The following is an 11,437-nucleotide window of genomic DNA, read 5'->3' on the forward strand; positions in this document are numbered from 1 at the left end:
CCACAAACGTCTTACACGGGGGCTCCCCCACAAACTTAAAACTTTTTACGTTTACTAACTACTTATATTCTACAAGCTATTAAACCAACCCCACGGCATCTGCTGGCGGCGCGACCGATGAAGGCGTAGGCTGCTCACCCCCTGGTGGCACGACGTTTGGCTCGACCGAGGCTGAGGCGACATTTCCCCCCGAACCAGGCTTTGGGCTATCCGTAGGCTCGGAAGCATTCTCTCCATGCATGCTTCAGCCCATGTCTTAACGGTGAACGTCCATCACCCACTCGGCGGAGACTTGCTCTGACACCGACCGCGTGTGCGGTAGCAAGCTCACCCCGATGGATTGGATGTCCTCCATGCTCAGACTTTCAGCATACCCACTGTAGATAGCGTCGAAGTCCAGGTTCGGGTGGTGCATCGCCACTGAGGTCAGCACCCCCGACACTCCATAAAATAGCCCGCTCCTAATGAGGTCCTTGACCGCGTCCGGGACCTCTGCCAGCTAGACCACGGGCGCGCTGGTACTTGGCACTGACCCGAAGATTTCTGAGACGACGAGCCGGGCAACGTTGCGGATCTGGTCGAGATCCCCTTCGAGAGCACGTCGCTCTTCATGGGACTTGGCTAGCTCCTCGGCGTTTTGGCTGAAGCTCGCCTTGGATGTCTCTAGGTCTCGCTCCAGCGCCTTCACCTTTTCACCCAGCTCTGGAGGAAGGGCGACAAACTCAAAAACAGGCTGAGGGAAAAATCAACACCACGAGAAAACAAAAGGGTACACACTGATGCAAGACGCCTCAAGGGTGGAGAAATCCTCTACCTACCAGGCCACCTGCTCACACAGCTGGGCACTCGTGTCTTCCATCCCCATCACGTGGCTCTAGAGCACGAGCACTTCCTGATTCGCCTCTAACCAGGCCCTCTGCTCCGCCTCCAGGGCCTTCTGTGCCCTCTCTAGGGTGGCCCGCTCTGGCTCAAGGGCCGCCAAGGCCGCTTGAAGCGCCGCCTCAGTATTGGTCAGGGACGTCCACAGCCCCGCCTCGATCTCCTCATGGTGGGCCTTCGCTGCCTCAAGCCCTTGCTCGACAGCAGTCGCTCGCTCCGCCACACGCTGCCCCTCCACCCGCGTCGCGGCCGCCTCAGCCGTCTGGACTTGGGACTCACGGCAAGCGAACTCCGCCTGGCGCTCTAGCTCGGCCATCCGGGCATGTTCCGTCCAGAGGAAGTATGACTTGCAGGACGACACCTTCCTTATTTCCTGTGAAGAACAAGCATGCTCAAAACAACCAACAAAAAGATTCAAAGGGCAAGGATAAGTACCAGAAACTCACCTCTGCGGCAAGCTATAGGTCGACCTCAACCAGCTACCAGGCAAACTGAGCTTGCTTCTGGGCACTATCAAGCTTCGCGGACAGCTTGGTGAGTTTGGACACCGCGGCATGCCCTTGCCCCCTAAAATGTCCTAGAGCTGGAGCTCTCGGGAATCCTGGAGGATGAACCTCGCCTTCGATGGGTCCTCGGGGAAGGGCCACTCTAGGTCACCCTCTGATGAACCATCGGAGGGCCTAGCCTCTGACCGGACCACCACTAGCTCCCACGGTGACACCACCGGTTCCGCCATGGTATCCGCCTCATCGTAAGACGGGATTTCCACCACCACGTTCGCATGGGACATAGCCGGGCATCCCAGCTCTGTCCCAGCCATGCTTCCCTCTGACGCCTTCATCTCTGACGTCAAGGATAGGTCATGCAGCCCTCCACCCGGCAAGATAGGGAGTTCGCTCTCCCTCGTGTCCTCCACCACGACCGCCGAAGAAGGGGCCGCGAGCGTCACCTCCGCCGTCAGCACCGGGATCGCCGTCAACACCGATGTCGCCACTGCCACCTTATCAGCAGCCCCCTCGAGGGGCAACACCCCTAGGAGGGAAGGCCTTGCTGCCACCACCCCGCTGCCACCTTCGCTCGCCGCCATACGCTGCAGTGTGGGCCTCCAAACCTCCTGCACGGGGGTCAGGGCAATGCTCAACCCTAGCATCCCTCGGCCGCTAAGAAAAATCGTGGGAAAGCCACACTCCATAAAGACTCGACCAGCAAGAATCGAAGAAGCAAGGAAACATACCGGGTGGCGAGCGGCACGACCCGGAAGGCAGGCTCCGATGACCATAGACCTACGGGCCGATGACCGCTCCTAGGCTGTGACCCGCGCCCCCTTGCTTCGAACGGGGTCGAAGTCATCCTGATAGGCTCCTGCCTGGTCTACGGGTCGCTGCGACCCCTGGCTCAGGACTCCCCGACCGGAGCAGCGGCGGGGCGTCCTCCGACTGCAAGTCACGTATCGACCGAGCACCAATCTGCCCCTCAGACCGCCTGGACTGCTCGACTGTAGCCGCAATAGGCAAGGCCTCCTTTGGCTGCAAGTCTATCGTTGGCATCGGTTCTGTCGCCGCACAAGCGCCCGTCCGCTCCTCGGACCACCCAGCTCGCTCGGCCATGCCCGCCACAGACGACGACGGGACCGGTGATGCCGCCAAGGGGTGCAGTGACCACGGCCGCTTCACCGCTCGCTCACCAATGACGTCCGCACTCGCTGCGTGCTTCCTTGATGCAGGAACCGCCGTACGCCGTGCGGCCTCCTGCTCACCACCAGCGGACATCGCCGTAAGGCCGCAAGGCCGCAAGGCCGCAACGCTCTGCCAAGGTCACAACAACCTCCCGACTCTCCTCCTCGTCGGAGAAGACCATGTCGTCCAAATCCATAGGAGGGTCATCCGACGCGAGTTCTGACTCGACATCGCTCCTACGTTCCCCGGCCCTCATGCGCCAGACGACCTCCTTCTTCTTCTCTTCCTTCCGTCGAACCTCCTCAGTTCTTTTCTTCTTCCGGGCATTTGTCGCTTCCTTCTGAGCGGCTTGCCAGGCCTGGCCCTCCGGTCCCTTGGGAAGGTGCGGTCGGGACTTGTACTTTCCAAGCCCCTACGAAACGTACAACCCCCAATCAAGAATTAGGAAAAGTAGAGAAAAATGCGCAGATTAGAGAAGGGAACAAACCAGGCGGGACACGATCGAAGAGTTGAAAGGTATGGGCCTCCCTTCGACCCTCTCCTAGGGCCTCAGCTGCAGCATCTGACCAATGCAACTCTAGACCTCGTCGTCTAGCAGATCCTCCGATGACGTACGGTCTAGGTCCGAAAGGCCGTCGTACATCCACATCGGCCGCACCCTCTCCGCCAATGGCATGACCCGATGGCGGTACAGGGTGTGAAACACCCACCCCATTGAGACTGCTCTTCACGAGCTTCTGGAGCTCTGCCTCGATGACTCCCATATTGTGCTTCTCCTTTTTGGCGCAGTCCCACAACCAACTTTCTTTTTTCTTCGGCCTCCTGCCGGTGAACACCGGGAATAGCGCCGCCATCGGATTCCTGATGTAGAACCACTCCCCATGCCACCACTGATTAGAGTCATAGGGGAGGTACCCGAGATACGAGTCTCCCACACTCGGCTTCCTCTATAGGGTGAATCCTCCCACCAGCGCGATCTTAGCCGAGTCCCCCGCTGTCAAGGCTCTTGGGGAGAAGAGCCGCTGGAAGAAATCCGTGTGCGGCTCTATCTCAAGAAAAGCCTCATAGACAGTAACATAACCGGTGAGATGCAGCACCCCCGTCGGATTGAGATGTTGCAGCTCTAGGCCCCACTCATTGAGAAGCCCACGTAGGAACCAGTGCACGGGGTATCCCAAACCGCGCTCATGGAAGGTAAGGAATGAAACCACCTCGTCGAAACGAGGTTGCGGGAACTCCTCCTTTCTGGGGACCCTCCAGTGCGCTACCTCCTGCGGCGGTAGAAACCCCTTCTGGACGAAGGCCTCCAGCACCAACTTCCTCATGGTGGACGACTTCTAGTCCGACATCCTCACTCTGGATTGCAAAAAGAATCAGTAAGTTCTTCTCTTCTGCTCTCACCCTCTCCTTTCTCTTTCCTAGAGACCACCGCGGCTCTTAGGAACGCTCACGGCAAGAAAAGAAGGAGGGCGACAGAAGAAGAAAAAGAACAGGCAAAAGAACGGAACAAAAACCTCTCCCTGCTCCTACTTAAAAGAAAAGGGACGGCGGTTAGGGAAGGACGCGCCAATCAGGGAAGGCAGAATGGCGGAGCGAGAATTTCTCTCTCTTTCCCATTTAATGCAGATGGGATGCCCCCTGACCGACGGGATGTACCCAGCATGACGAAACGGCTCCTGATCAGGCGGGACGTGACCGGGACATGGCCCACCACTACCACATGATCAACCACTACCGCGTGCCGGGCACGAAAACCGAAGCGCCACCGCACGCGGATGACTCCCCGTCTCCCCAGGCCAGACCTAGAGAGACCCAACAGCAAAATCTCCACCGGGAGAGATCAACCGGCCTCCTGAGTCGATCGATTCACTTAGGATAAACACCTAAGATATAGGTCTATCGGTACGGGACCCACAGGATACCCTGCAAGGAAGAAAGAAGACCTAGTCTAAATTAGGATTCTTCTCCTATAATCTTAGTAGTAGTATTACTCTGTAATCCTACTAGGAACTCTCATTATAAACCGACTAGGATTCTGGCCTCCTGACTATATAAAGGAGGGCAGGGCACCTTGGATTGGGAGTTCAAGAGAGCAATTGTACGACACAACACGTCATAATCAATCCAACGCAAAAGCTAACACCGACTGGATGTAGGGCTATTACTCGATCTGTGATCGAGGGCCTGAACCAGGATAAACCGACTATCTCTTGCGTTAACCATCGAGTTCAGCATACGCCGAAGCCCGAACATACTGCCCCGGGTACCCCCGTGGCAGGCTATCGGAGGTAAAACATCGACAGCTGGCACGCCAGGTAGGGGCTTTCAGCAACTTTGCATCTGAGAGCTTGATGGACCTTGACAGCATGATCTTCTCAAAGGGATTGACCTTCATCTTCGGTTCATGGATCTGCAAGGCAGGCGACGATGGCAAGCTCCAAGGCCATCTCCTTGAAGAATCAGGTCATCATCAGGATCATCCTATTTCGACGATAACGACAGATCAGTTTCCTGGAAGATTCACACAGCTCAATCCGACTTAGTTCTCGCAAGATCACGTATCCAATTCAAACTCAAGTTCTGCTTTCGAAACAAAGTCTTATCCGAGTTCTTTTTTGACAAAGCTCTAGGACATGACGTCAACCTGTTAAGAATACTACTCAGAATACGCCCAAAATACTTCAAAGAAGTCGGGTCTTCTTCCGTTCAGACTCCACAACATGGCAACATCCTATAAGTCATGGCAAAAAGGATCCACTTATCCCATGCTTAGAATGCCACTGAAGGGAGCCTAGGAGGGTCTTGTTTTAACCATAACATCTCAAGACTGCATCATTCACTGGCCAGATACCGTTCCTGAGAATGACGACGCCCAACTAGTCGATGACACGACAACAGCAATTCTACCTTACCAAGAAGGAGATTCCATCTATGACTTTGAGACCTCTACTGAGGTCATCAATAGCTCTGCCATTACGAAAATCAACGACGATGACAGAACAACTCACGCTAGAGAAGTACTCATGATTCGCTGTCCTTGATCACCATTGATCCCCCCAGAAGCACCTGATATAAGATCTTCAGACGAATCCGAGTCCAATATATCACAATTCATTCAGGGATATGATGGTGAGACTGAGAGCCAGAGGCAAGCAAGAGAAAGAAAGAACAAATTGAAACAAGGACGACAACACCATGCGAAACAGCGAAAAGACACATGGATCAAATACGAATCAGACCTGGCAGAGTACAATAGAAGAAAATCAGAATGAGAAATCGAAGAAGGACGAGCAGCAAATACTCCCTATGATAAGATCTGGGAAGCACTAGAAGAACTCAGGGTGACCTCACATCCCAATGAGAAACAAGAACAGCTCCAAGATTTCCTCCGATCAACAGTCTTTAAAACAAACGATGGAAAGACAACATCTCATGAACAGGAAGATCAAAATCAAAGGAAGTCTGCTTTCGATAGACTAGGACCAAGTGGAAGTCACAACGGAGAAAGTCAAAGAAATCACGGTCAAAATAACCGAGTAGAGCAGCCAAGAAAGGATAGAAGCAGAGCACCTACTCGGACAGCCACACAAAGCTACTCTCACCAAGACGATAGTTGGCAAGAAGGGGGCGTAGAGTCAGAATATACAGAAGCCAGAACGCACGATAGATTTCCCTATTTTGCAAACAGACTCGCTTTGATTCGACTACCTCATAAGTTCAAACCGTCCAACCACTCCAAATACGATGGCAAGACCGAACCAAAGCAATGGCTCAGGATCTACTCTCAATCGATTGAATTAGCCAAAGGAGACGATGACATCAAAACCTTGTTCTTCCCCATGGCCCTAGAAACCATGCTGCATCAATGATTTGACAAATTAAATCCCGGATCAATCAAAAATTAGGAAGACTTACAAAGAGCTTTCTATAAAAATTTTGCAGGAATTATTACACATCCAATCACCCACGCAGAATTAAAAGGACTCAAGCAGAAAGGAGGTGAAAGTCTCAGAAATTACTATCGACGATTTGGCAAACTACGAGCTCAAGTACATGACATCACACAACGAGACGTAATCAAAGCTTTCCCTCACAAAATAACAAAGAATTCAGAAGAACAGTAGAAAGGATGATTACTGCAGAAGAAAAAACAAAGGAAAGATTCCCAGAAAGGAACAACAGAGACAACCCGGACAGGCAAAATCCTCAAAACAACAGACATCAGGAAAGAAAGCGAGGTCTAAACAACACAGTAGCGATGGCTGACAAATCAAAGAAATTTACCAAGCCCAGAAGATATGACGACATCGAGAACATGCGTTGCCCTTTGCACCCCAATGGGAGGCACACCATCGGAAATTGCTACACCTTCAACGAAAGGTACACTAGAAAAGATATCAAGGGAAACAATAAAGAAGACAATCAGAAAAAAGAAGGAGACAACCATGATGACAAGGGATTCCAAAAATCTAGAGGGACAGTAGCAGTAATCTTTGCTGGGATTCCAGACTCCAGAAGCAAACATCAGGAAAAGCTAGCGCTATGAACAATTATGGCCACAGAACCCGCTACTCCAAGATATCTCAACTGGTCAGAGTACCCAATCCAATTCTCAAGAGAAGACCAGTGGACCAGCATAGGAAACGCAGGCCATTACCCATTGGTTCTAGATCTAACCATTGCCGGCATGACTATCATGAAAGTACTATTTGACGGAGGAGCAAGACTCAACATCATCTTTTTAGAAACTCTAAAGAAGATGGGACTACAACTCATCGGGATGATCACACCAACAAGCACACATTTTTATGGCATAGTACCCGGCAAGGCAGTGATGCCACTTGGGCAAATCACTCTACCGATTACCTTTGGGACTCCCTCTAACTACCACACATAGTTCATCAAATTTGAAGTCGCATATTTCGATTCCTCATATCATGCAATTCTTGGGCGACCGGCACTAGCAAAATTCATGGCAATACCGCATTATCCGTACCTATTGCTCAAGATGCTAGGGCCTAACGGAGTTCTTTCTCTTTGGAGCGACTTAAAGCGCGCATTTGATTGCGACGTACAGGCGATCCAAACTACAGCAAAGGCACAGGCAAATGATGGAAGAAAAGAAATAGCCACTATCGCTGCAGAAACAAGCCAAGAAGAACTAGAGATACCAGCTAAGAGACCAAGCATCCTAGCACCACCAAAAGAAGCCAACATAAAGCAAATCGACCTAGGCACCGGTGATCCCACAAAAACAGCAACCATCAGTGCCTACCTATCGGCAAAATAGGAACTCGCGCTCACCAACTTTCTTCGAGACAACAAAGATATCTTCGCTTGGAAGCCGGCAACATGCCAGGGGTCCCAAGAGAGTTGGCTGAGCACGGAATTGATATCAATGAAGGATCCAAGCCTGTAAAACAACGACTATGATAATTCTCTCCCGACAAGAAGGCAGCAATTAAAAAGGAAATTATAAAACTAATGGCAGCTGGATTCATGAGGGAAATTCTCCATCCAGATTGGCTAGAAAATCTAGTTCTAGTACAGAAAAAGAACACAGACGAGTGGCGCATGTGTGTTGACTACACAGATCTCAACAAACACTGTCCAAAAGATCCGTTCGGGCTACCACGCATTGATCAGATAGTTGATTCAACAGTAGGATCTGCCCTATTATCTTTTCTCGATTGCTATTCCGAGTATCACCAGATCGCATTAAAAGAAAAAGACCAAAGCAAGACATCTTTCATCACTCCGTTCGGCGCCTACTGCTACAAGAAAATGTCGTTTGGACTCAAGAATGCTGGAGCCACTTACCAAAGAGCCATCCAAACATGCCTTGGTGATCAGATCGGCGAAAACGTAGAAGCATACGTGGACGACGTGGTTGTAAAAACAAAGAACCAGGATACACTGATTGAAGACTTAAAACAAACCTTCGAGAACTTGAAGAGGTGGAGGTGGAAATTGAACCCAAACAAATGCGTATTCAGAGTTCCCTCAGGACAACTACTCGGATTCTTGGTCAGTCATCGCGGAATCGAGGCAAGCACCAAGCAAATTCGAGCAATAACAGAGATGGGACCTCCTCGAAACATCAAAGAAGTACAAAAACTAACAGGCTGCATGGCGGCACTCAACCGTTTCATATCAAGACTCGGTGAAAAAGGGTTGCCTTTCTTTAAACTACTAAAGAAGACAGATAAGTTTGAGTGGACAGAAGAAGCCAATGAAGCTTTCAAGATACTTAAAGCATACCTCACCTCCTCACCAGTCCTCACACCTCCAAAGAAAGACGAAGACATGATGCTATACATTGCAGCAACTACTACTGTAGTCAGCATGGCAATAGTAGTGGAAAGAGAAGAAGAAGGGCGCGTATATAAAGTACAATACCCAGTATACTATATACTATATCAGCGAAGTGCTATCAGAATCAAAAATCCAGTATCCGCATGTGCAAAAACTACTCTATGCCCTACTGATTACTTCACGCAAGCTTCGTCACTACTTTGAGAGCCACAAGATTACCGTGGTGACAGATTTCCTACTAGGAGACATCTTACGCAACAAAGACGCAACAGGACGCATATCCAAGTGGGTGGTTGAACTCGGTGCTCTCAACATCGATTTCACCCCATGGAAAGCAATTAAATCTCAAGCCCTTGCTGATTTTGTTGCTGAATGGACAGAAATTCAACAACCCGTATCAAGCGCCATCCTTGATCATTGGAAGATGTACTTTGATGGATCACTTAAGCTAGGCGGAGCGGGCGCAGGCGTCCTCCTAATTTCACCAGATGGAAGACAACTAAAGTATGTCCTTCAGATATTATGGCAAGCCACCAACAACAAAGCGGAATATGAAGCTCTCATACATGGGCTAAGGTGGCTATTACACTCGGAATCAAGCGACTACTCGTATACGGCGATTCGGCAGTAGTCATCAACCAAGTCAACAAAGATTGGGATTGCACCAAAGAGAACATGGGTGCCTACTGCGCTGAAATCCAAAAACTCGAAAAACACTTCCAAGGACTAGAAATTCTACATGTCATGTGGGACTCCAACATTGCAGCAGATGTTCTTACCAAGCTTGGATCCAACAGGGCAGAAGTCCCACTCGACGTATTCATAGAAGAGTTATCAGCTCCTTCTATCAAACAACCCGGTGAGACAACCACAGAACTCATAGCGAAAGGCAACCAGATTCTAGTGATCAACACATCATGGACATAGGTTTTTATTGATTACATCAAAGAGAATAAGTTGCCAGCAGAAAAATAGCAAGCCACACAAGTCATCCATAGAAGCAAGAATTACGTCCTAGTAGGAGACAAGCTATACAGAAGAGCCGCATCATCAGGAGTACTCCTAAAATGCATCTCATTTGAAGAAGGCAAACAAATCCTAGACGAAATACATTCAGGCTGCTGTGGAAATCATGCCACTTCAAGAACACTAGTCGGCAAAGCATTCCGCACTGGTTTCTACTGGCCAACCGCTTTGAAAGACATAGAAGAACTCGTCAGAAGTTGTCAAATGTTCGCAAGACAAGCTCATGTGCTAGCCCACAACCTCATCTGCATTCCACCCTCTTGGCCTTTCTCCTATTGGGGGCTGGATCAAGTGGGACCTCTCAAGAAAGCAAAAGGCGGTTTCGAGTACATCTTTGTAGCAATCAACAAGTTCACTAAGTGGATCGAATACAAACCACTCGCAAAATACAGCGCAGCCAAAGCGGTCGAGTTCATCCAAGATATTATGCACCGCTTCGGCATGCCCAATCGAATCATCACAGATTTGGGTTCTCCCTTCACAGCTACAGAATTCAAAAGTTGGGCACAGGATTGTGGCTTCAGTATAGATTATGCATCAGTCGCACATCCAGAAGCCAACAGACAGGTAGAAAGGGCCAATGGACTCATACTAGCCGGATTAAAACTAAGATTATATGAAGAACTAGTAGACTTTGGGGCAAAATGGATCGAAGAATTACCCAAAGTTGTATGGGGGCTAAGGACTCAAATAAGCAGAGCCACCGGATACTCACCTTTCTTCCTGGTATATGGATCAGAAGCCGTACTACCCGCAGACCTGATATGGACGTCACTAAGGATAGAACAATACGACGAAGGAGAAGCAGAACACACCCAAAGATTAGAACTCGACAGCACAGAAGAAGTCAGAGTAAACGCTACCCTGCAATCAGCGAAATACCTCCAAGGACTAAGGCGCCACTACAACAAGAATACTCAGTCTCGATCATTACAAGTCGGAGACTTAGCACTAAGAAGAATACAAAAAACTGACGGACGCCACAAACTACTCAGTCCATAGGAAGGTCCTTTTATCATCGCAAAAGTCATCGGACCAGGCACATACAAGCTCATAACTGAAGATGGAAAGGAAGTCAACAATACATGGCACATCAGTCAGCTACGAAGATTCTACGCATAAAACAACTCAAGGGAGAATATGTATACAAGACACAAGAGATCAACATTCATGATCAACAAAGATGCCGCAATATATCATTGTAACACATCAATATTCATGATCAATAAAGATGATTATCTCTCGACAAACATACGTCTCATGGCTCTATCCGAGTTACTTCTTAAATGCAAAATGGCTAAAAATACACCTGAGCATCCCGGCCGAGAGCAAAATAGTTGAAAAGACACTTGAGCCCGCTGATGAGGGTAGCTAACAAGCTAACACCCGAAATAAAATGCAAAATGGTTAAAAATACGCCTGACCATCCCGGCCGAGAGCAAAATAGTTGAAAAGACACTTGAGCCCGCCGATGAGGGTAGCTAACAAGCTAACACCCGAAATAAAAAGCAAAATGGCTAAAAAGACGCCTGAGCATCCTG

At 49.7% G+C, this 11,437-nt stretch overlaps 1 protein-coding gene across 1 annotated transcript; it reads right to left on the reverse strand.

The window, feature by feature from the left end:
- Positions 1-499: 499 nt before the first annotated feature.
- LOC136467359 (uncharacterized) lies at positions 500-3,409 on the reverse strand. The gene is made up of 4 exons (XM_066466044.1): positions 3,266-3,409; positions 2,704-2,967; positions 890-1,252; positions 500-733 (listed from the first exon to the last, which is right to left on the reverse strand). Exons 1-4 carry the CDS (start codon positions 3,407-3,409, stop codon positions 500-502), a joined length of 1,005 nt encoding a protein of 334 aa, XP_066322141.1.
- Between the last annotated feature and the right edge of the window lie 8,028 nt (positions 3,410-11,437).

This window comes from Miscanthus floridulus, chromosome 1 (genome assembly GCF_019320115.1).
Source record: "Miscanthus floridulus cultivar M001 chromosome 1, ASM1932011v1, whole genome shotgun sequence".
Classification (NCBI taxonomy): domain Eukaryota; kingdom Viridiplantae; phylum Streptophyta; class Magnoliopsida; order Poales; family Poaceae; genus Miscanthus; species Miscanthus floridulus.